The following is a 26,377-nucleotide window of genomic DNA, read 5'->3' as shown; positions in this document are numbered from 1 at the left end:
ATATGGCTGGTCTGTCAAGATTGTCAAATTTACTTCCGCTTTTCGCCGTTTATTTAGTATGTAATATGATGTTATTGTCTATGTAGGGTAGTCATACGTGATCTATGATGGTTTATACTTTTTACGTTTAGTGATTTTAGATTTTACTTCTACTTGATCTGTAATTAGTGATTGTTTTTTGGAATTGAATTTAGAAATTGACTGGCAACTGGCAAGCGGGATTTCTGCTTCATATTCTTTAGTCCACTATTCATAAAGGTTATAAATATGCCGAAGAAAAAGACAGGGCAACGCAAGAAGGCAGAAAAGCAAAAACTTAGGCAGAAAGAAATTCGCAATGCAAGAGGGCATATTGACTTAGCACAACACCCTTGTAACCTTCCTATGGATTGTGATAAGTGCCAAAAGTAAGTGTAACTCATATTTTTCATTAAAAAGATAATTTCCCAGTTAAAAATATTGTTTTATTTTGCGAAGGAAGCAGAAGAGTCGGGCGTTCTGCTACTTTTGTTCGGCGCTTCAGCGCCTACCAGTTTGTGCGCAGTGCGGAAAGGTGAAATGCATGTTGAAGTCTGGTGACTGTGTGGTCCGGCACCCCGGTGTGTACACTACAGGATTGGGTATGGTGGTAAGTAATACATTGGCTGGAAGAGGTTATTCTATAAATGTTCTTATAAATACTACCTCTAAATCTATAAATTAATTATGTTTAAGGTAAGCTAGTATAAACTTCTTTGGACATGGAGGCTAAGCAAAAATTAAATAAGCCTTGCTTGTCCTCAAAGCATAGTTCATAACTGATAGAGATCTTAGAATGAGTGTCTGAAATCGCTTGATCTTACTGATTTAGGTAGGTGATTAAGATGTGGAAGTCTATCTCATTGAAACATATAAAATACTATAATGCTCCAGGAACTGACAGCCCTTTATTTTAGATGAGAACATACATTTGAGGGGCAGTCATTTTATTTGACCTCAAATTTTTTGTTTAATATTAAAAGGGTGCCATCTGTGACTTCTGTGAGGCTTGGGTCTGTCACGGGCGAAAATGCCTGCAATCACACGCCTGCACCTGCCCTCTTCAAGATGCGGTCTGTCTGGAATGTGAAAGAGGTTATTATCCTTCCGTGATTATTATTTCAATTTGTGAGCAAATTGGAATTTTAAATGTCTTAATTTTGTTCTTGTCAAATATAACATTATTTATTCCAGGGGTGTGGGAGCATGGAGGACGAGTTTTTAGATGTTGCTTCTGTCAAGGGTTCCTCTGTGAAGATGACCAGTTCGAACATCAGGCCTCTTGTCAAGTACTCGAGTCTGAAACATACAAATGTAAGTACTGCACTTGTACGCGTTTACATCCCACTACCAGTCTCGATGTCAAAGTGAAGTTATCAAAAAGTTATCTTTTTGCGAACTGCTCGTAACTTCGCACGCCACCGCAGGTCAGTCGTGCAACCGCCTGGGTCAGTACTCGTGCATGCGATGCAAGACCTGTTTCTGCGAAGAGCACGTGCGTCGCCGCGGCACCAAGCCGTCGAGAGGAGCGCCGCCTTGTCCGCGTTGCTCCTATGCTCTGCACGTAACTTCGGACCTCGCACTCTCCACTCGCTCCCATCGTTACGGCCGGCAAGGCGCAGCCGCCCCCGACGACGACGATTACTCCTCATACTCTCACTCGGGTAACACATTTTCTGACCAGCTTTTGAATGTTGTACATTATAGGAGACACTCACGACTGCATAAATGCTAAACTGTAACGGTCTAAACCCTTTGTCAAATTTCAGCTGCATTTGATGAAAGCAGAGATTACACTTATTCAGAAGAGGATGGGTCGGATGAGGATGACGACGACGAGGATGATGATGAGGATGAGGACGAGGATGAGAGCTCGGAAGACGAACAGGAGGGCGACAACGGCCCTACCCCTGGCCCTGGCTCCGCAGACACCTAGTGCTACGACTAGGTGTCTGTGGAGGGGTAGAGACCCGTCAACCTCTTTGCTGATAGCACGGACTGTTAACAATATTTTCTAAACATGTATATGCATTAAAATTGTTTTTTTCCTATTGTCTTTTTTATGTATTATTATCGCACGAGGGATATTGGGAGGGTAAATTTCATAATGTGGTCGACATACGAGACTTATACTTATAACGCGATACATCTCGGCTCTGAATCTGAGCCGCGACTTAGTATTATTTCCGTATATATTACGTGAGTCACAGTGGTAAGATAAAGGAATATGTGTTATAAATTTAATTGCACCTACAATTTTTTTTAAATTATTTAATAACGTGGATGGATAAATAGAAAACTAAAAAAAGTTTGATCCCTGTGGCAGGGTACCAGTGTTTGGCGAAGGATAAGCACTGAGCCGCCTAATGCCCGGCTTCCCTAGACCCCACTACTGTGTGTGAACTAATAAGCTTTGTAATTTAGATTAAAAAAACGATCATCCTTTGAAAGTTGGCGTTAGAGGGCAATCTTAAGTCTGGGCCGGATGCAAACGACGCTTTTCTCTCATCGCTACCTGACTGCTACAATTATCTTCTATTGTGTCGTGCTAGCAGATGTGAGAAACGCTGGAGAAGATAAACTTGTTATCTTGCGTACTGTTATACGAGTTTGTTTGTGGATTCAAGTTTTAAAAAAAAACTTATTTTAATTATCTATATTTAATAACTTGAAATGATTAATACAAATACAAGATTTAAAACTCGTAATTAGGATTGAATAAAACAACCGTTCTGGATAAGATCTCTAAGCAGACAGACTGCTACCAAACTAATCGTATCTATCTCCTTTTACTTATGATGACATGACTGTCTTTAGTATTGTGTTAGCATTAAGGTTTACATCTTATGGGTATAACATCTCCCCCTTTTAGACAAAAACTTATAGGGTAAATAAGTTTTGGTTACATTTGTGTCCTTGTGGGAGCAAAATCATCCATTTCTATTTCTGTATGTTTCAAATCATGTTCTGTGGGGAGTTTATCTATTACGGTTATCTTATTCCTATAAAGTAACATTAAGTATTTTAAAAGTTTAAAACTTAAAAATAATAGATATAAGGTTACAAGAAATGAAATAACTATTACTAAAGTAGAATAGTGTGTCCCATATTTGATAATATGAGGTTTGTTTTCAATGTTATTTAGACTATGTAAAATGGAATTTGTTAAAAGTTTACTTTTCGAATTTATTTCATCAAGATCTATATTTTGAAGATTAATAGGGGACACATTATCTATTACAATATTAAACTTAGCATAATTACAACAAGGGTCGTTGATAACATTAAATTCTGGAATGCTGTTAATGGGCGACGTAATATTTAACACATTATATTTAGGTGTCAATGTAGTACTTTTACAGAATGCAGTACAATGGTCAGGAATGGTAAATATACCGGTTCCTATTATATCAATTTCATGCATATAATTTATACAATCTATAGACACTTTGTTAGGCTTGGTTTGCACATAAAGCCACCTATTATTCTGTATCGGTTTCCAAATATCAAGACTACCAATAATAAACTTTGTATCACACTGTCTAGGAACTTCACTGATAATTTTGGACAAAAACTCACTTTCACAACTGGGTTTTGCGTCTATAGAATATATGTTAGGTATGTCACAAATGAACTCACCGGGTTGTATGGTTATACAGAGTTCAAGGTTGCCTGTGTTGCAGTAATGAGTCTTATCTTTGGTCATTGCAATGTATTTACTGCTTGGTATAATTAAACTAAATGAATTCGGTTGCTTAGAATTGTATGGAGTAGGTAGAGCGATATTGTGGAACAACATGTATTGATCAACTTTTACTAATGGGACTTGCAACAGAAATATTATCCTATTTTTAATATAGTAACAAATTATTTTGCATAATCATAAAATTATATAAACTGAACTTATATCTAATGAAACAGGTAATTCTAGACCGTTAGGCAAATATCTGTAGTTATCGGATATTTCTTGGTATAACTGTTGAGGTTTATCTTGGCTGGATGTAGTATGTTTTGACTACTGAATAAAATTGCATTTGTTATATCTTCTAACTGGAAAGACAATGTAAGTATGGATGACTCTAAACTGTCAAATATTTTATTTATATGTGTCCACATATGCAATTCATTCGTGAGCTCTGAAATGTTTAGTATGTTCAACGAGAGGTTATTAATAGCGTTATTTAATATCATTTCATTATTTCTTATCTTGTTCAGACTTTCATTATAATATGATAAAGCGGAAGTAGTGACTAAAATATTTTCTTTCATTAAATGGGATAATTGTCTAATATCATTTTGGACACTATTTATGGCTTGATCATATTTTACTGCATCGTCCTCGTCTAGGGTACCAATGATGTGTTTTAGAGCTGTGCCAACACCCCCAAACCAAGAACTACGTTTTACTCTATTGTTTAGTAAATGGGAAATCGCTTCGAAACCTCTTTCTAACTCATGATAGCGGACAACTAAAGGTTGGAACATACTGTGACAATCTGTATTTAAACGAATAGTCGGGATTTGATTACAGTAATCTTCAGTAATTTTGAGGACATGGTTAATATTCCTTACGTGTGGATTAACGTGTGAAATATCTATAGGTACAATGATTTTTAAAACAGCACTATTAATTTTTAAAGTACCTAAATAATCAAAATATATTCCTGCGCTAGCGTTGATTGCTTGAGCATAGTTCTGTTGCGATTGACCTCCGGTTTGAATTCTGCAAATATGCTAAGCTTCACTACACTATACTATATTAAATGCTAAATCTATTATTTTATTTTATTTTAAAAGTTATCTACTTTAGTCGCGTGTTTTACTTGATCAAAGTGATGGGTAATATGGCGTCTATTAATAAGCAAAGTAAGTGTGTTGTTACTATTTACATTGATTATTTTGTAGGGTCCCTTCCATAATGGAGAGAGAGCTTTGCGTAATCTTAAAAGATTTTTGAGATACACATATTCTCCGGCTTTATATTGTATATTACGAGTATGTAAATCATAATACGACTTAGAAGATTCTTTGGACTTCTTTATGAAATCCAGAACTTTTTGCCTTGAATGTTTTAGGCGATTTTGTAGCATTCTAACGTAATCGGGGTAAGTAGCCCCTAGGGATTCATTGAAAATGGAAACGGTTTATTACCAAAAATCTATTCATAGGGTGTAAAATGTGTTGTTGAGTGTACAGATGTATTATACGCAAGCATTGCTGTATAGACATAACGAGGCCAATTTGTTTGTTCCTTGTTGATGTAGGACTTGAGGTACTCTTTTAGAGTAGAGTGGCTCCGTTCAAGGGCACCTTGGGTCTGTAGGTGATAAGGAGAAGCCCATAGATTTTTGATTTTGAGAAATTCGCATGTTTTCTTAAAAAGATCAGATGAAAAATTAGTGCCTTGATCGGTTAATATCGATTTGGGTATACCAAAGATGGAAATATAATGGAGTAGACACTCACTTGTTTCTTCGGCTGTAGTACTACGGATGGGGTAAGCACTCGAAAATTTGGTAAGGTCATCTTGAAAAGTTAAAATGTACCTAAGTTTAGCAGGCCGTTCAGGGGCCCGACGATATCCATGGATATTCGTTGGCATGGTTCGCTGGAAGTGCTCGTTATTCGCATCGGAGCGCGGTTTAGTTTCCAAAGTGCTTTATTTTCTTGGCAGGACTTGCATTGTTTTACATAAGATTCTATATCGCTACGCATCCCTTTCCAAAAGTACGATTGTTTAATTCTGTCATACATTCTCACGGAACCTAAATGACCTGCGATAGGAATGTCGTGATTATCAAAAAGGATCTTCTTAATTTCAACAGGAGCTGGGTATATAATATTATTATGGTAAATTTTGATTTTTATTTGAGCGTTATGGAAAAGATAACATAAAATATTGTAAATTTTAATAAATGAATGTTTTTCAAACGGGTTTTTCATATCTGATATGGCAATTTCATCTGTGTTGCCGAAAATAACTAATTCATTTCTAATATTTTTTAGAGTTTGGAATAACTCGGGATATGATGCTTCGTCAAAGTGATGGACTTTAGTAAATATGAAATAATACAATTTTTTATCAAGTTCAATCTTTTGAAAAGAGAAAAGTTCTTTTTCGGAATTCCGAGTACTCTCTAAGATTTCGGGGTCACTTAGAATTTCTAGCACATAAGGGTTAGATTCGTCTAGATCAATGGAAGTGGGGACTAGGATAACTTTGGAATTGGTCTTAATTAAACTCTCATTAAATTCTTCAATATCGACATTATAACTTTTGTCTTTATTTGCCATTGATTTGAGGAACGTAGGATAATCATCGACGGGTAGATCTGGATTTGCACTTGTAGAGGGCATCGGATCATCATAGATGTTTTGAGCAGTTGGTTGTTCTTCAGACAACTGAGGTGTAACCTCAGGGATTTGAACAGGTGAACCAGTCATTTGATTGGATAGTTCAGAGGATGTAGAATTAGGCTCTATTTCAGGAAATGGGAGTAAATCGTTACCTTCTAGGGTAATTGGATTAGAAGTAGGTGAAAGTAACTCTTCCGGATGGAAAGAGGGCGGAGATATTAAAAGATCCATAAGATCTCTATCTACTGGTTCTCCTCCTTTTCCAGGATCAGATTCCGGTTGAACTGGATTGACGGGATATCGAGACAGAGCATCGGCATTGGAATTAATTTTACCCTTTTTATATTTTATATCATACTCGAATTCTTACAATTTGAGTCTCCAACGAATTAATCTGGATCCGGGATCCTTACAATTGAAAAGCCACTACAGAGGCTTATGATCTGTTACAACCGTAAACCGATTACCATATAAGTAAGGGCGGAATGTTTTAGTGCCGAATAATATAGCAAGACATTCCTTTTCCGTCACACTATAATTACATTTGGCCTTATTCATAGTACGAGACGCGAAAGCTATGGGTCTGTCCTGGCCTATTTGCCCTTGGGATAAAATAGCGGATATTGCATAATTCAAGGCATCACAAGTCAGGAGGAAAGGTTTTGTGAAATCCGGGTAGCAGGAGCAGAAATCAATTTCTTTTATAAAGATTCGAAGGAAAATTGCTGTTCGTTTTGCCAATTGAATGGAACATCCTTTTTTAAAAGTGATGTGAGAGAAAGATAATGGAATATCTGAAACTTGTGATTCTATTAATATATGTGGTAGTAGTCTTTTCGTTGTGTCTATATTGATTTCGTAAACCTCTTTATTAGGAATTGGAGGAATTCGAACAGAAAGATTAGAACGACGCGATTGTTGGGGTTGGTTACCCAGGATATGGTCGTTAGGACATTGAGGATTAAAGCGACGCGATTGTTGGGGTTGGTTACCCAGGATGGGGTCGTTAGGACATGGAGGATTAGAACGACGCGATTGTTGGGGTTGGTTACCCAGGATGGGATCGTTAGGACATGGAGGATTAGAACGACGCGATTGTTGGGGTTGGTTACCCAGGATGGGGTCGTTAAAACTTTGTGATGAAGGGGTGTTGGCTTTAAAATCTCGTCTCGTGCAACACCGAGTCGAGACGTTTATTCGTTTAAAGATTCTGATTCGACAGGATAATCATCATCACGGTCATCGGTATGTTCGGTTACATGGGACACTCGATTAGGATAAGAATGATTGCCATTACCAAGCTTCTGATTGCGGCGATTATTGTTGGTTATACGGAGCTCGCAATCCTTAATCTCATGACCCGTGGCTTTACAATATCTACAAAATAATGATGGTTGTTTGGATGAATGGGAATTAGAAGGATAATTTGGGTAAGGTTTATTTTGAGAATTGTAATTAGGTTTTCCACCGGATGAACTTTGGGTGTTTTGGGACTTATTATTAGAGTGAGGCTGACCTTGACTGGTATGACGTTTAGTGAATTGGCTATTCTGAATCTTTTCTTCTGACATCGCTAGATTTACTGCGCTGTTTAAATTTTTAGGATTTCGGGCCCTAACTAAATTTGAAAGTCTGGGTAATAGGCCCATGAGGAAGTGATGGAGGGCCAGGTCCTCCGTTGAGGTAATACGACCTGGGATCTCCTTTTGTGGATAATTACCCAAAGAGATTTCTGTCAACAAATTAAACAAAGAAGTTTCTACTCGCAATGAGAACTGGCTCACAGGCTCGTTTACACCTTGTTTACTTTCCTGTAGCTCAGTTAATAGATGAGTGTAGTGTTTGTGTTCACTAAATTGCGTTTTTAAGAAATCTTTCAATTGGGACCAGTCACTAAATTCTTTAATTGCACATGTAGTGGCAGCCTTTCCCTCTAATGAATTTATAATATATTTAAAAAGCATTGGTTTTTGAATATCTGACGCCAGGTCCATAGCATTAGTGCATTTAATAATAAAAGCGTTAAGATTTTCTCTACTGCCATCGTAAGGCTTAATAAATTTAAGAAGGGCATTAATATCCATCTCAGTAGTTTTGGATTTAGATCTAGTACTTCTGAAGGATGGAGATGGTTGCCGAGATGATTTAGGTTGAACTTTTGGGTCTGTGGATTCGTCTGACTTTTCAGGAGAGGTCTCTTCGACCTTGGGTAGTCCTAGCATAATAGATCTAACCACAAGAAAAATAAATCGTTTGTTGGATAAAATAAATAATTCTCGGCCGATGTAATTACAAATATTTTACTAACGATGTACACTTATAAAATATCGAGAAGAGTTTTACAAATGAACTAACGAAACTCTAAAATTAAACAATACAATGACGAAAGACTTACTGTGTAAATACTATGTGGGCGGCTGATAAGAAAACGATGGCGCCGGCTGGGAACATTCCGATGCACGATATGTAGCAAATAATTATATCTCTTAGTTTGATTCCTCCACAGGTAGATGTTTTTTCCTTTTTCCAGGGTATGCCAAAGGCGCGTCCAGGACAGGTTGAGGACACGTTGAAGGTGAGTGGTTACAGCTCGAAGATAGAGAGGATATTGATATTTTCTAACAATATAACACAGATCCTTTCCAGGACCATCGCAGGAGGTATGATATATTTCGCAGGGCTTATTTCTTTGCACTGAATGTTATTTTCACTATTCACAGGATTCACAGAATTCGTAGTATAGTAACGAACTATGATTTGGATTACGCGAGATCCGACGCGAGTCTGTAGAACGGCACTTGGAATATCCGGATCCCACCGCTGCCACCAAAATGTTATACGAGTTTGTGGATTCAAGTTTTAAAAAAAAACTTATTTTAATTATCTATATATAATAACTTGAAATGATTAATACAAATACAAGATTTAAAACTCGTAATTAGGATTGAATAAAACAACCGTTCTGGATCATAACATTCGTAGCAGACAGACTGCTACCAAACTAATCGTATCTATCTCCTTTTACTTATGATGACATGACTGTCTTTAGTATTGTGTTAGCATTAAGGTTTACATCTTATGGGTATAACAGTACTCTTAATCCGCCAAACCGAATAGGGAGCGATGCTTGATTCCAAGACGTTTCCTAATGAAGGAACTGAATTGTAAAATGGGGCCGGCTGTGCAAAGCTTATCGTAGATGGCGCTGCCGTAGATGCGACCCTTTGTCACTACTTGTCAAAGTGTTTACGTTGTTTTCTGCTTTGTTTTCATCGTTTCTAGTTACTTTTCTAATAACCTCGGCCTTTCTAACTTGACTCTGGACTATTTTACGCATTTGGAATACTGTTAGATCCTGTACAACAACGACCTCGGCTTCGAATACGACTCTGAACTGCTACGTGCTATGGATATTGTTTTACCTTTGGAACGACGATTTTGGCTTCTGAACCCGGATAAACGTGCACGATGTATGCTCCTTGGCGATTACCAGAGCTCAAAAAAGAGCTAAAGAAGCGTGGTGCCTCCTTACGAGGTTTAGGGAGTTTTGGTTTATGTTGATTGGTCCTTATTTGGTTACAATAAAACTTCCTAATAATTCGTTGAGAAGAGGTGAAGATGGAATGTGGAATGTGTTTAATTTTTAAAAACTGTAGATTTATATACAAAAATTATCCTACCTGGCCACTAGTGGTAAACATGTGGTACCAAGATGCGAAGGGTGCGTAGACAATAAAATCGAGGCGCGGCAAAAAGTTGTCCTAACGGTAACGCAATTAACTGTTCTTTTCAGAACAAATTATTGTTTCATGACGACACGTACTAATCACCTACAGGATTCCCCCTCTAGCGAAGCGTACCGGCAGGCGTATAACGCGGCCTCGGCGAGTTGTTCTTGTAGGTATTGAGGTGTTCCCAGTGTCTTGTTGTTTCAGGTTGTTGTCATTTTGATGTTTCAGGGTGTTGTCATCTTGATGCTTCAGGGTGTTGTCATTTTGATGATTCAGGCTATTTGATGGTTCATGTAGTTCGTTCGCACTTGATGTGATTTGCTTGTTGCAGGTTACGTATTGCGTCGCGCAGCTGATCGATGTAGCCAGAGTCCATGATGACATCATTGCGGGTCGTTGATAAGAAATCACCGGGTAAGCGTATGTTGCATCCGTAGGTAAGTTGGGCGGCGCTTACGCCGGTGTCACTTCGCATAGCGGCGCGTAATCCGAGTAGGACGGTTGGTAGCTCGTTGATCCAGCTTCTTGCGGTCTGTAGTCTTGCCTTTAATGCGGCTTTAAGGACACGGTGCCATCGTTCGATGATACCGTTACACTGTGCGTGGTATGAAGTTGTACGCGTTTTTTCGATTCCTAGTAAGCGAGAAAGAGATGCAAATACTCTGCTTTCGAATTGGCGTCCTTGGTCCGTTGTTATTGTTTCATGACGACACGTACTAATCACCTACAGAGGCAAAAAAGTGGACCAGGTTGAAAGGTTAGAAATGTATGACAAACACTGTAACTTAACTCAGCCTGACCCTGATACTGAAGAAATTTCAATGGAAATACCACCTACCACCACCTTCAAAGATATTGTTACGAGGTAGGGGATCGGATAGAAAATGCCGTAGATTTATTGAAGGGTTTATTTCTTGATAAATTAATGAGGAATTTATGGGCACAAATTAATTGCAGAGATGCACTAATTGCACGCAAAAACACAGTCACTAATTTCTTCACTTATGCACACTTCACACAGTACTTTATCACTTGTATTCACTTTATTCGCACTTTATCGCTTCGGTGTTTCTCTCTTGTTATCGCATTCCAAACTAAAGGCGACTAGTCGCGTTTTGACTCGCTTATATATCCCTGGGAATAATTCTAAACAATATTCGAGAACTTTCTAGGCGGGGTTGCTACTGAGTAGCGATTGCACAATTCTAGAACGTCCGCACTCTTTGTCTCTTTCGCACGTTGCTCCGTCCTTGTCGTACGGCGTTCTAGAGTGCTCAGTCTAGTTTCGAGAAAGTTCTGATCTTCTCTCTCTCTCTCTCTCGTAGCATTTCGTCCTTGTCTCTCACCTAGAAAGTTTGATCTAGAATATTCCTTCATCAAAGGGGTATACCTAGGCCTGAAAACGCCTGAAAACGGGTCTCCTGAAAACTGCACCACTCGACTACACATGTTCTGAAACCGACTGAAAAAAGGTTTCAGCTTCCTGAAAACTAGGGTAACATTATGAAAATTACAATTTTCTAATATGTGATTGACCCTTTCCTGAAACGGTCAGAAATCATATTACAGCCTGCTGAAAAGTTTTTTAACTAGTGGAAAAATCTAGAAACATTGCAGTCGACCCGTCTTCATAACAATATGAACAGTAATACCATACTACCTCCACTCAACACTACATTGATCAGGCAGTATCTTAATTTCACAACAAAGAAATTGGACCAGGCTCTTCATAAGTTCTTCTTATTAAGTACATTATTTTCTAAGCCTGTGGAGCAGCTTGAAATTGATTCCGACACAACTTCTACCTCATGCGATACAATTTCTTCCTGTTGCACTAGCGGCAAAATATTTTAATTACTTCCTTGAGATGTAGATGGGGTTGTCTTCTTGAAATAAGCTTTTGTTGCTGTTTCTCATGCCCAGGCGATCTTCTCTTTCCTTTGCTGTCTCTGATAATGGTTTTGGATGATTCCTTGGAAACAGAGTTGGTACAGCATCCTTTTTAAGATGACGATTTTGATGTTGAGGTCCTGATAAGTGCAAAACATAAATACGGTAAATAAGTATAATTGTGATGATACTGAATATATAATGCATGTATTCTATTTATCAAAATACACTACCTGTATCTCGACTACAGCCCAGATAGTCACTTTCCAAAAAATGATTTCGTCATAGCCTCGAAGTATTTAATGGAATAAATTTTTGGCGTCGGATTGCCTTTAGCCACAGTTCACGTATTTTTATATCTCTAGGAAATTTATGGTTTCCCATTTCCGAACATTTGGGTACACTGCAACGCGGCATTGTTGAGAAAAAGAATTTTTTGCACGGTTTCCATATACTTTATGCTTTGTTATGGGTACAAACTACGACAGCGCCACTTTGACAGTTGCCTTCCCCATTTACAGTAATTAGTGAGAGAAATATATTTAAATTTTGATGTAGTAATGTATTCTTTAAAAATCGGTCTCCTTTGATCTGCAGCATTATGCCTCCGGTGTACAAATTCTCATATCTCACATTTGTCAAAATTTAAACTTTAATATAGAATGATCTGAAAGTACAAAATCTACATTGTACGTTACCATCATCCAAATACCAGATATGAATTTGAATTTTGTATACAAGAACTTATAGCGAGACTATAAATAGCCGGTAAGCAAGAAGATCTCCTCTTTGACAATCAACTTCTAAAGAGAGTTTAATTTTGATTGTAACACTGAAATGCATTTTTAACGTCAACTTTTAAAAACACATCAAATTTCTCATTGATAAAAAGAGTGCGCAAAGCGTAATAGCCGCCTTTACTGCCAAAGCAAAGTTGTGCTGGTTAAAAGATTTTGAATTTGTTCACTTTAATCATTAAATACGTTCTATTGAATTTTTTCCCCCTTTCTTCGCCTGCACGGTTTGTGCGTCAGCCATGCAAAAAAGTTAGGACGTGTATTATTAGATTTATTTTATTGGTTTGGAATTTGGATCGGAATTTGGAAATGGATTATCTAATCCATTTCCAAATTTATCTAAATTAATTTATCTAAATTAGGTATATAATATGTGCATAAATGATTAGAATTTTATATTGTTATGAAAAATTAAACTGGCTAAAATTCTATATACATGAATATTTATATTAGATAGAAAGATTGAAGTAGGAAAAGGAATTTTAATGGACAAAAGCGAGGAAATAAAAGCGGTACGGTCATGTTGAGGACAGGCAAACAATATATGATTAAAATCCCCAACGTCATTGCCACAGTGACATATATCTTTAGGTAAAAGGTTAAGCTTTGCCAAATGCAAGGGAATGCATGCATGGCCCAGCCTCATACGAATAAGGGTCGAAGTGATAGCTGATTTCAGCAGACCAAAACATTCTCCAGTAAATACTGAAGTCTCTGGAGGCAATTTTATTTTCTGTACAATGCCAAACTGTTGATGGAAAACTCCTACTCCCACACACTCCTCGGGTCCGGGTTTGGAAGAATCACTAAAAATTTAATGGCAATGTTTCAATCGGCTGTCACTGTCAATAATATCTATAAATTTGACATTGGTAGAAGGATCTTGTTTACATATACCAAAATCAAGCAAAATAGAAGAATTTAATGTTAAGGCATCATAGTTAACGCAAAATATAGGAAGAAATTGTGATCTGTGTGTTGGAGCTTGAAGAGCTAAATATTTTTGGAGGCTAACAATAAGGCATGGCGGCGATTTATAAGCCCAGTACGGATAATCCATACAATCCAACAGAGAACGTAACTTAGAGTAAAGAGTATGATTATAGACTTTGAATGCTCTAAACAGGAACCTATCAGAAAGAAATTGTCGTCTGTTAATCTGCAAAAAGTACTTCCCACAGCAATCATGCTTTAACATCTATGGTTATGTGCCATAGACTTTAGTAAAGACATTATGAAACGTCAAAAGTCAAATGTCAGATATGTGTCTGACTAATGTCACATTATAGAATTCACATAATACTTCACACTTCATAGTCATATTGTACTTATTATTGTAGTCTATGTGATGGTAGTTTAATAAATATTGTTCATTATCTTGTTAGCCTATAACTAGTGAACTTGCGCTGCTCTCTTTCAGAATGATATTTTTTAAACTATTTAACTGATAGTATGATAAACCGAGTTTGTAGTTTCTTAAACAAAATTGTAGTTGTTATACCTACTTTGTTGTTTTTATTTTTCTTATTAAACTGCACAACTCGTTATCATATTCGTGTTTTAAGTTTGCGGGGCGTCGGGAACCAGCAATGTTGTCAGAGTATAGGTGAAAGTGATATAAAAGGCCTAGTTTGAGTATATTTCACAAGGATGGGTGTGGGACTACAGCCACTAGAGTTTACTGAGTGCTTGGCGGATAGCCCTCACTTCCGTGAGAACCTGCAGCGCCACGAAAAGGAACTTGAGCGCACCAGCCACCAAATTAAACGACTTATTAAAGAGGTCAAGGATGTCGTGCAAGCCGCCAAACGTGAGTTGCACCCTAAACCTTTTCAAATTTTTATCTCTCTACAATGGAAATTGACAATATGTCAATTCTACAACAACTTAACATATTTCTTATATGTAAAATAATACAACATAATACAATGTTCTCTGGAAAGTGAAACAAAATGATGGCTTTTCTGGATGAAATAGCTCTGTTAATGGCTTGAAAAATATTGAAAAGCTGTCATATGTAATATCTTACTATGTGTTGTGTTAAAATAATGATTTTATATTTACTTTTTTCGTGTTATTTGTTTATATCATATACAGAGAAAAAAGAATAAGACATGAACATTTGAATTTGTGTCAATGACAGTGTCTATTAACAAAGATGTGATAAGTTGCAGTATGACACATTCATTACCTTATTTATGTAGTACAAAATAATTAAATTATATAAGAAGAAGTTGATACCTAGGATTTACAATATTATAGTATAGAATATCAAGCTCCACAAAAATACTTAATATTATGCTACATAAAATATCTTTATTTTATTATTAAATTAAAATTATATTTTTTACAAATTAAAACCTCATTTTTACATAGCATACACATTGTATGATTGGAAAAAATCTAAATTAATTATTTCTCTGAAATTTCATGAATATGTAAGTGATAGCATACTATCACTAAAATTAAATTTAGGGGTATTTTTAATAGCTAAAAGTCCATTGTTAATGGTGGAAGCAAAGTTACTATATTATATTGTACTTGTTGTATGTTTTAATATTACATTTGACAATATTATTGTGTGACAGATGTAGGTGTAAACCATTTGATTTGACAATCACAGAGTCATAATATTTGTGCTTAGTGTGATCATGAGGCAACATGTCATCAGTCTTGGAAAACATGTATTGTTATTTATTGCTTTTTTATATATACTTAAAAGACAGATTGTTTTTTAAATGTTATTGAAGTTGTAATGGATAAATTATGAATCATCTTAAGCTGTTATCTTTGAATTACAGATTCTATTCTTTTTTATTAGAATTTCTTATATAAATTATGCACAATATGTCAGAAAACACCTACTTAACTATGGACTTGTCTCTTAAGACATAGTTGACCAACATATGCCAAAGCAATGGTCTTAATCATTAGTTCATGCTTTCTCAAAACAAATATAGGAGTTGAATACCCAATTTGCTTCTATTGATATAATTTATTGTTACAGTACCATTACTAATCAAATAAATAATGTTTCGTGTGGCATAATAGGTTTAAAAAAATCGCTACATCCTTTTAAGGTCTGGGCCTCAGTTTTCGGCATCAATTTCATGATCATTTGTTAATCTAATAGCCAAGTAGGTGTTCAGTCTTCTGTGCCTGACGCACGCCGACGACTTTTTGGCTCGGTTTCCTCACGATGTTTTCCTTCACCGTTTGAGCAAATGATAAATGACATAGAAAGAAATCCATTGGTGCACAGCCGGCGATCGAACCTACGTCCTCAAGGATGAGGGTCGCACGCTGAAGCCACTAGGCCAACACTGCTCATGATAGATTTATTTTTGTTTAAAACAGGTAATTAAGAAACTGTTTGCTAGATTTTGTCAAAATCAGAAACATGAGAAAGCGTATTTACAATATAGTTTTAAACTTATGTTTAAAAATGCTAATACAATTGATTTGACTTGTAGTGTATAATATGTCTCCAGATAGTCCAAATAGTTTAATGCAATGTTTATTTATTGTAAGTAAATGGGTGTTGATATATGATATGATATCACCAACAGATGATAAGATATCAACAAATGTGTGATGTGAAACACTAGAACATCGTATATATTTTAAATGAATGATATTTCACGCATGTACATAATGCTCGCTTCACGTAGGTCTGGGTGCGGCGCAGCTGGCGTTAGCAACCAGTATGGAGCAATTCGAGTTCGCATGCATCGGGGCCTCCATGACGGAGGACGAGCGCGTCATAAGCCATTCTCTGCAGCACTTTGCGCACCTCATTCGCACCATCGAGGATGAACGGGACCGCATGGTGAGCTCATCTACGTTAAAGTTGCTTTTCGCTAGAAGCAAAGCTAGAAAGGTTGTGTTTTTTTACGAAAGAATAGTATTAAAAGTAACGAGGTAAGCGGTCGGTTAATGATCGAATACCGATTACCGATAGTGCAAGTGAGGCCTTGCGGGCCGCGACCTTCCGGCGATCGCATATTAATGACTACGTCACGTCCTACCTTGCCATGCGTTATGCGTCGGAAATAGGCCGCGCGTTCACGAATAAGCGAAAAAACTAACGCATAAATTGTGAAATTAACATGAGAACTAAAATGATTGTTGCCGAGTAACCTCGACATTGATTTTATTATTTAATAAGCGAATGTTTGTTCATTTAGGTTACTTTGAAAATCAGTTATTTATTATCTTTCCGAATAAGGAGCCGGACTACGTGTTTGCTCATTAGTGTGTCAATGTATGTACGCTCACGTCGCTGGCCGTGGTGTAATTCACTCGTGTTAAGCACGTGCCTGGATTCGCGAGATCCTGCACTTGGTAACACCTTCGAGTGGTTCTTTCGAGCTACACAATTGCAACGCCGTGAGAGAGAGAATCGTCTATAGTTTGACGCGCTACGTCATGTGGTCCGCTGTGGCGGGTCTGCGCTCGGCGGTCACGTCTCGTGACGCGGACGTGACGGACTCACAAATACGTCACCTTTTTATACATGAATGTACCTAATGCAATTAATCACATATGTGATTCGCATAATGTTACAAAGAAGAAAATGCCGAGAATTGACACACAGATCTAGACATAATAAAACATACATAATGGAAACCTTTTGGACTTTGTATTGAAGCGAACATTATATATGATAGGATATGATGTCATAAGATATGGGCAACAGTTAGGTTGTATCTAACGAAACGCTTACTTATTAGAAGTAAGTTATATATAGAGTATAAACTTTAGTGTCTATCTTTAGCGGTGATGAGCTGCAACAGCTCAAAATGCTTTGTTCGTTCCACTGGCCTCGCTCCTTTCCCACTCTGAACTGGTCAAGGTGAACGAGACTATCGATTTTAATTCGTCGTCTGCACCAAATGAGAATAAACAACAACTCAACTGTTGCGTCTTTACAGCTGGGGCGCGCCCACGAGCAAATTATTCAGCCGTTGGAGAAGTTCCGCAAGGAGCACATCGGCGCCGTCAAGGTGAGGCTCCGAACTTTAAATGTTTATATTTGTTGTTGTTTAAATGAAATAATGAAATAAGCTCAATAGGTTGGCGTTAATTGCGAGAGACGTCACTTCGCTCGTGGCCACCGAGGCCGGCGACCTCGGATGAAAAATGTCGAACTGTCGAATCTCGCCTTACGCCTGACTCATTCCTTGGGTTTCGATTCCGATGAGATGATGAGAATGATATGTAAAATCTGTATTTCAGGAAGGAAAGAAGAAGTTTGACAAGAAGACTGCCAAGTTTTGCCAGAGCCAGGAGCGCACTCTGTCGCTGTCGACCAAGAAACAGGAAAACGTATTTCAAGAGGTCGGTTCGCCTCGGCCGTCCATACGCCTCCGCGACGTCCGCAATGTGTCTCACTCGCGTTCCGCACACTATCCGCAGGCCGACGCGGCGCTGGAGATGGCGGAGCGAGACTTCTGCCAGGCGTCGCTCGAGTACGTCTTCCAGCTGCAGGCCGTGCAGGAGCGCGAAAAGTTCGAGCTGGTCGAAACGCTGCTGGGCTTCGTGTTCGGCTGGTGGACCTTTCACCACACGGCGCACGACGTGCACCACGATGCCGAGCCCCTCGTCCGCGACCTGCAGCTGCGCATCCAACGGGTGAGTGCCCTCGCCGCCCCCGCCGCGCCCTTTCTCATCCGTCGTCTGTCCGCAGGTCTGCCCCTCTGCGCCGACTCCGCCTCGCTCCGCCCGAACGCCGCGGGCGTCGCCGGGCGTCAGTCTTCGTAATCGCCGCACCACACCGAGTGCGTTGTGTGTCCGCTTCTCCCTTCCGCTTTACCACTACCAGCCTCTCTCGGTTTTCGGTTTTCTTGACTAACACGCTGCTCGGTTTGATGCGTGTGTGTGTGCGTTTGCGTTTGATGCACGGCGAGTCTCTCGGGCGCCCGAGCCGATAATACGGCCGAGATCACGTTGCAGACGCGGAGCAACTTCGAGGAGACGAGCAAGCAGACGGAGTCGCTGATGAAGAAGATGATGGAGATGAGGCAGACGGTGAGTGACGTAACTATTTTTATCATCAGGCCGAACACCCGCTCACGTCCGCGTTCCTTCGCAGCACCGGGAGGACGCGCCGGAAGACGCCGGCGCCCGTCGCGGTTACCTCTTCCTCATGGAGAAAAAGGCCTTCGGCACCACGTGGAGCAAGCACTACTGCGGCTACGAGCGCGCCTCGCGGGTTCTGTCGCTGCTGCCGTACAACCAGATCAACCCCAAGTCCTGCGGCGCTGCGGACGCCGTGGCCGTGGCGGGAGCCCGCGCCGCCGACGCGGCCCTCGAGCGCCGATTCTGCTGGGACGCCGTCCCCGCCGACGGCGAGCGGGCCCCGCTCACCCTGCAGGCGCTCGGCGACCGCGACCGCGCCCGCTGGATGCGCGCGCTCGACACGCTGCCGCCCGCCGCGCCGCCCGCCCGCCCGCCGCTCGCGGCGCTCGAGCCCGCCTGGGGGCTCGACGAAGCCGGCTTCGCCTTCGCGCGCCGCCTCGTGGCCGCGCTCGAGGCGCGCGGGCTCGACGAGCAGGGCCTTTACCGCGTAGCCGGCGTCGCCTCGAAGGTGGCTCGCCTCGTGGCTATCGGTCGGGCCGGCCGGCTGCCCGCCGCGCTGACGCCGGTCGAGTGGGAGAGTCGGACGCTCACGTCGGCGCTCAAGGCCTACCTCCGGGAGCTGCCCGAGCCGCTGCTCACGTGGCGCCTGCACGGTCGCTGGCTGGCCGCGGCCAAGTGCGAGTCGCGCGCCGAGCGGGCGCGCTCGCTGGCGACGCTCGTGCGCGCGCTACCGCCGCCCAACCGCGAGATGCTGCGGCTCCTGCTCGGGCACCTGCGGCGCGTGGCCGCCCGCAGCGCGCTCAACCTGATGGGCGCCTGCAACCTCGCTGTGTGCTTCGGCCCCACCCTGCTGCGCGCCGAGCGCGAGACTGTCGCCTCCATTCTGGAGCTCAAGTTCTACAACGTACTCGTGGAGGCGCTCATCGTAGACGCGCCCGACCTGCCCGACTCGCCCGACCCGTCAGAGACGCCCCGCTCGCCCGATTCGCCCGCCCGCAACGGCGCGGTGCCCGACACGTGAGCACTTTGCTTTTTATTGCCGTCCGAGAGCCGATGAAAGCGGACGCGTGAAGCGGGCGAAGGTCCATGGGCTCACCCGATTCCGACTCGGGCGTTTCGCTCGGGTCCCGCTCGACGCACTCGGATTCAACTGCACGTTAAGGATATTGCGAAACGGATATTTACACTGAAATCTAGTTTCGCGAGTTGATCGACTGGCATTTTTCTGTTTAGCCTGAGTTGTCTCATTACGTACACTCGTCACTTGAATTGGATCACGGTACGTGAATAAATGGACTCTTTCTAAATAAGGATCAAACTTCTGAAACAATGTCACATCGTTTCTGGCTTCCTCTTCGTTCTTTTTCGTATTACTGAACGAATTCAAAGCACAGTCCGGACATTGTTTGATCTTTAATTGATATAAGTTTAGCGGTGCGCTCGGTGGCAGGCTGAAATGTTTGGAGTTTACTCGGGAATTTGGAAAATAAATTATATTCCCTACGAAGGAAGAAATTTCGTAATTGCGATCCCTGTCCAAGTTGAAATGCTTTCACACTTTTCATTTCCAGCTAAATGTTCACGTCCACGTTTCGCGGTGCGCCGGGCCGTTTCGAATCGTTTTAATAAACCATATCTGTTTGGAATCTAATATATATGAACCTGTAAAAGCTTCAAATTCTCAGTCGAATGCCTTCTGCTCTCGGCCAGTTGCTTCTGTAGAGGATAAAGGTGCGCCGGGTTATATGGCAGATTTTCTTTGAAATATTTTTCCTTCCCGACCGAGCGTCTTGGAAAATGTTCATACTGCAAATATCTAAAACCTACCGAAACTTTGAGCTATGAGCGTTACCCCGGCCGTCGAATTCTCGGTTGTGTGAACTGAAATCAGAAGTTGGAACAAGTTTTAAAGTATACAATAGAAACTCACACCACCGCCCCAAGTAGCCGATCAAAGTTCTAGCATCCCCCCTCTATCTGCCACCGTCGAAGCGGCGCCGTTATTTGTCGTGGTTTGGAACTTGTAGACGGAAACCGGGAGACCAATTTCCAGTACGCCGTTGGTCTGCCCAACCGAATAGAACACGCTTTGCAAAATTCCAGCGATAGCGATAGAGTGGCCGATAAGGAGCGAACTTTATTGCTATTCAATTAAGTTCATATTAAATTACAAGCACTCACTCAAACAAATCGCGTTAAAAAAAGGACTTAATTTTTGAATTATTAATTTAATATCCCTATCTGAGAAAAATTATTTGAATACATACATGTATGTATGTGTGGACTCTGTTTCCGCACTTAGACGCTCAATAGGTCCATTGTCCGTAAAGTCCTGGCTAACTAAGCCAGCCTAACTCCTTCCAGAAGCACAGAAGTCTCCTGGGCACCTCGCAGGCTTCACGGAGCGACCTCACTGTTCCGAGGATTTCTACACGTTGCTTAGTCACAGCCTCGCATTCCAGGACTACGTGGGTGACTGATTCCTCTGCGCTGAAACAGCCTCTGCACATGGGGCTGTCTGTCGCGCCTAGGACATAAAGATGTTTATTAAGGAGACAATGGCCCGTAATTGTCCCTATCATTGTTTTCAGATTTATTCTATTCAAGTTTAGAAGTTGTTTGGTAAGCTGTCGGTTGACTGCTGGCAGAGCCATTTTGGACTGTCTGCAGCCCGCACCTTGTGACCAAAGTTGATGTTGGAGCTCTGTGGATCTCTGGCATACCCAGGCTCGCACCTGCGAGAAGGATAAGGGAAGGAGCGGATACGGACCTGCAGGCCTCATCTCCGAACCTCTTCTCGCAAGCTCATCGGCAGCATCGTTGCCAAGGGATCCACTATGTCCTTTGATCCACTGCAGGGTAACTCTGTTTGTCAGGGTTATTGCCTCCAGTGCATCATGACACTCCAGTATCAGTCTACTGTTGGTCTTTTTGCTTACCAACGCCATCAGCACAGACGTACTGTCCGATACGAACTTAATACAAAAGTTATTAATTCCTAACCGCTGCACGGCTCTGGCTGCTTCAGTTATAGCGACACATTCGCACTGAAAGATCGAGCTGTATGTGCCCAAGGGCAGGTGTATGTTGATGTTGAGATCAAGAGAGAATATGCCAGCTCCAGAGCCACAGCCTGTTTTTGAGTCATCGGTGTATATGCGCAGCTCATTCAGGGGTGATCTATCACATTCCTCTTCTCTCATTTGCACATGGTATCTTCTGTTAAGTATGTTCTGATTTGCGATCCTATCACATGGAGCGGCTAATAGAGGTTGGTACTCTATCACCCTGTTAAGAATCGCTGTGTGTGTGCTGTAGTGATTTTTGCCCCATAGATCTAGCACCTTTAGCCTGATGTGCCAGCCAGCCAGTGCCGCCTCCTGCTGTATGTGCAGGTCTAGAGGCAAAACTTGTAGGGCTATCTCCAAAGCTGCAGTAGGCGTTGTTTTCATGCAGCCGCTTGCAGCGGACAACGCAAGCCTTTGGAATAAGCCAATGCAAGCAAGTCGTACTGGGAACCGTAAAAGCATGAGCCCAACCCCCCCCCCCCCCCCATTTGAATACATACTAATAGGAAAATATATCAATGAGTGAGTTCCCACTATCCTTTTAGATTATTTTCCAATCAGGTTTGAACCTTAAGTTCGCCTCTTAGTTTGAAGCCCTCTAGCAGACATCACAGTCGGGATTTTTTAGTGGGTCACAGAAGAGTGGCCAAAGTTCGTGGAAGCGAAGATACTTTGGTCACCCGAGCTGAACCTCACACATGGGCCTATCATCAGAACATGAGAAGTTTTTGCGCCGACTATAAAATTGGTAGGAACAAAAAACTGCCACATTTCAAATCACAGAACGAAGTCTGTGTGGGTCCGCTAGTATGTATAAAAATGCATCCGTATTTCCCTTGGTCACGGCATCACGCGTAAACGGCTGGACTAATTTCGCTAATTCTTTTCTTGTTGTGTTTGTTATGGTCAGGAGGAGGTTCTTATGAAAGAAAGAATTAAGAAAATTGCACAGATAATTAGAAAATTTAAATTAAGAATACTTTTGTTACGATAGAAAAATTTTTTTCATTCCATTCAAACTTTTTTGATGTATCCTTATGGTGTTTGACATAACGTTGACAGAATGCGTGCTGCAAATATCGTCAAAGAGGGTGTAAGAAACTGAATATCGTTTAAAACAAATGCTTCGATTTATTATATTATATATTTTTCAGAGTTATTATATTGATAAAATATATATAAAATAATTACAGCCGCTAATTGTTTGTGCCATTAATCTTGGAAATCTATGTTTTTCACATGGCCAGTTATATGTCGGAATATCAAGAAAACTTTTTATATACGCGCCAGAAAAACAAACAAAGAATGGTGTATATCATAAAGCATGTTTAGTTAATTATACCAATTCGAAATCAATATAAGACGTCCTGTCTTGTCGGGTCCGCTAGTACACAACAAAATCAGACTGTTCTACCAAATAATTATGTTCTACAAAGAAAGGTTCTTTTGCCGTCGCTGTGTAGGTTTTTTTAACAATAAGTACATACCTCGACTTATCTATTCTATAAACACAATTGGCAATTCAATTTTCAGTTGTAGAGATGAGGGAACAATTATTATAGCTATATATTCGGTCGCCTACGCACAAACACTCAATAATATAATATTAATAATTAATTCATCAGAACTAGCGTCTTAACAAAACCACAGCGAAATGTAATGAAATCAAATCGGGCGTGTGTAAAAATTAACTAATTGGTTCAACGAAATTTATAAAATAAAAATATCTATTTCGAAAAAACAATAGACTTATGGACTTATCTCGATGCGACATTTGATCTCATCTATCCAGTTATCTCATGACAAGATCGACCAACAGACGCTGCTTGAACATACAACAAACAATTGGCATAAAAATAAACTAAAAAGTGAGATAAATGTTATTGAAGCGATTGCCCTACTACGATGCGCACTCGCTTCGTATGCAGGAAGTGATAAGACGGTATTGTGAGTACGTGTCGAGCGGAACATCTGTCGTATCTGGGTGAAGTGCTTTTGTCGTCCTCGTAAGGCCTCTACCTGCGTCCGCCGAACGGCGAACACCTGGCGCGGCTCATTATGCAATGCACAACGCATAGATTTCGTTTAATTTGATTTTTCTTTAACGAAAACGATTAAACGACTGTAACTTAGTAATAATTATATTGTCCTTATTTTCAATCATGATATTATTGTAGATCATTGAATCGCACACCGTTATCGGAAAATGATCTTTTATCTTTGTATTACCTTCTTACCTTATAGAAACGGACATATATATGTAGATTCGAGATTGAAAATAACACACTCCATATTGTATTTCATAGCGTGATAGTAAAGGCAGCGCAAAAGATGAGGCGCAGGTGTGCATTCCTTTGCGGCAGCTGCGTGTTCGACAGATGCTCACTCGCTGCAACCACTTTCTATCTATTCATCTCTACACTTCGACCTACCAAAATTATTATTATCACAATAATGTCTTAAGAAATGGATAGTAGGATTAGTTTGAGTTATGTATCGTTTATTGAGGAGTATTTCACTTGATTTTACCAGTTTTTAAACGATACGATTTTGACACGGCCTCGCCTATTTTCTATGTATGTGTAACAATAGTGAGATGTCGAAACGAGGTGCGTAAGGGACAGGCTGGGCCCACAATTCATCGCCGCAAAAAAGTAATCCCGATAAGATTGGCCATCTGCGCCTACGAAGCCTCAGGGCGGCGAAGGGCAGGTGCGCACGTGCCACATATAAGCGACTGCAACGCTCGGTTCGCGCATTCCGTGTAGAGACGTCTCGTCGAACGCTCGTCGGTGTCCGTCAGTAGTTCCGTGCAGTGCTTGTGACGATAGTCAATATGATTATTTGCCTTTCTGGATTTGTTATCGCCGGGTTAGTACTTATAACTGGAAAAAATACATTATTGCATTGTTAATTTTAGCAATTATATTGTCCTTTGTGCTTGCTTTTAAAATTAATATGCCTATATATCAGCGTAATTTGTAAATATCACGCCTAATTCAAATTTTTAAATATTAACTTATGTCATCTTAATGTAACCGCAATCTTTCTATTTTTTATACCAATATAATAATTAATAAATTCCGTTATATAAACGAAGAACTCGTCGCGAGCACAGTTAACCGATCGTAATGTTTACGAAAATATTTTTGCCTTCACAGAAGCAGCCCCAGCGCCATGTCCACCTACGTGAGTAATGATATGGTAGGTTTACTATCCGCCTTATTCACTCGATGCACGAAGACCGTTGTGCTATAGAAATCATTCGTCTCGGTCGTGTTACAGGCGGGCGCGGGTGTTTACTCGCCGCAGCACCTGCAGCTGCTGCAGCAGTTGGGGCATGTGGCCAGCTCCGAGTCTGTGTCGAGCTGCGGCGGGCCGCCGGTCCCGAGGTCGGGCGCATCGCGCGTGCGAACGCTGTACGCCTGCCTGGGCGAGAGTGACGGCGAACTGTCCTTCGAACCCAACCAAATCATCACCGACGTGGTCCCCTCCGGGGAGCCAGGCTGGCTGCGAGGCTCGCTGGACGGCAAGAGCGGGCTCGTGCCCGAGAACTACGTGGAGCCTCTGCCGTGAGAGGCCGGCCGCCGTCGCCCGACCGGCGACCTTCGACGACCTTGGACGGGCCGAGCCCGAGACTCCGCGCATCCCGCTACGCGACCTCTCCCGCCAAATATCATAGCGTAGCCATACTCGTTGATATTTTTCTACGTTTTGTATATTTCGTCCTCTGTACATACCACTTGTTACTATTTTATTCCCTATTTATTGTACGTTGTGACTTTGTACCAAATACACTTTGTGAACGTTTCTACTGTGGATATTGTATGATAAGATATTATAATATATACACATTTTTAATAACGTATTCTATCTTTTAATATTAGCAGCATCATCATCATCAAGCGGGTTCCTCACGATGTTTTCCTTCACAGTTCGAGCGAGTGTTAAATGAGCACATAGAAAGAAAATCCATTGGTACACAGCCGGGGATCGAACTTACGATCTCAGGGATAAAAGTCGCACGTTGAAGCCACTAGGCCAACACTGCCTCTTTCTCTATATCAAACAAACAAAATTAAAATTTTCTTTTGAAAAGTGCAACCATTCCATCAGTATTTTCTTATGACGTTGTCACGTTCAATTATCGTCAGTAAACCGACTTTACAGATAACCGATTTTTTCTTAGCAACGCATCTTTTAGGCAGGCTCCATATTTTTTCTATCGGATTTAAGTCGCAATGGTAAGGGTAAGGGGGTAGCTTTACCACTTCGTGATTGTGTTGCTTCAACAATTCATTTACTTTATAACCCGGTTGTTCTTTGTTCATTTTTATGATATCATATAAAACAGGCTTTATAGGTTGTTTATTTATCTGGATGCAGTGATATCGTGCGTTGTCGATCACCACCAATGATTTTTCAGCCAGGTTAG

General features: G+C 40.8%; 2 protein-coding genes across 4 annotated transcripts; both read left to right on the top strand.

Moving 5' to 3' along the window:
- The first annotated feature begins 68 nt into the window (after window positions 1-68).
- Window positions 69-2,069, top strand: LOC123711727 (zinc finger protein 330 homolog). Its single transcript, XM_045664450.1, has 6 exons — window positions 69-407; window positions 478-628; window positions 1,002-1,113; window positions 1,213-1,332; window positions 1,446-1,682; window positions 1,788-2,069. The coding sequence occupies exons 1-6, from the start codon at window positions 268-270 to the stop codon at window positions 1,952-1,954; spliced, it is 927 nt and encodes a 308-aa protein (XP_045520406.1). The 5' UTR covers window positions 69-267; the 3' UTR covers window positions 1,955-2,069.
- A 12,033-nt stretch (window positions 2,070-14,102) lies between these two features.
- On the top strand, window positions 14,103-25,810 carry LOC123711570 (rho GTPase-activating protein Graf). 3 transcript variants are annotated; one of them, XM_045664163.1, is made up of 10 exons: window positions 14,103-14,144; window positions 14,359-14,603; window positions 16,465-16,622; window positions 17,728-17,799; window positions 18,032-18,133; window positions 18,212-18,427; window positions 18,749-18,823; window positions 18,888-19,891; window positions 25,104-25,146; window positions 25,228-25,810. In XM_045664163.1, exons 2-10 carry the CDS (start codon window positions 14,444-14,446, stop codon window positions 25,516-25,518), a joined length of 2,121 nt encoding a protein of 706 aa, XP_045520119.1. In that variant the 5' UTR covers window positions 14,103-14,144; window positions 14,359-14,443; the 3' UTR covers window positions 25,519-25,810. The 3 variants fall into 3 exon arrangements, with proteins under 3 accessions (XP_045520119.1, XP_045520120.1, XP_045520118.1); XM_045664164.1 differs by lacking the exon at window positions 14,103-14,144 and adding an exon at window positions 14,148-14,257; XM_045664162.1 differs by lacking the exon at window positions 14,103-14,144 and adding an exon at window positions 14,148-14,281.
- The last annotated feature ends 567 nt before the right edge of the window (window positions 25,811-26,377 follow it).

This window comes from Pieris brassicae, chromosome 7, assembly GCF_905147105.1.
Source record: "Pieris brassicae chromosome 7, ilPieBrab1.1, whole genome shotgun sequence".
Taxonomy (NCBI): domain Eukaryota; kingdom Metazoa; phylum Arthropoda; class Insecta; order Lepidoptera; family Pieridae; genus Pieris; species Pieris brassicae.
Note: the sequence above shows the minus strand (reverse complement) of the source record. Positions and strands in the feature narration are given on the sequence as shown.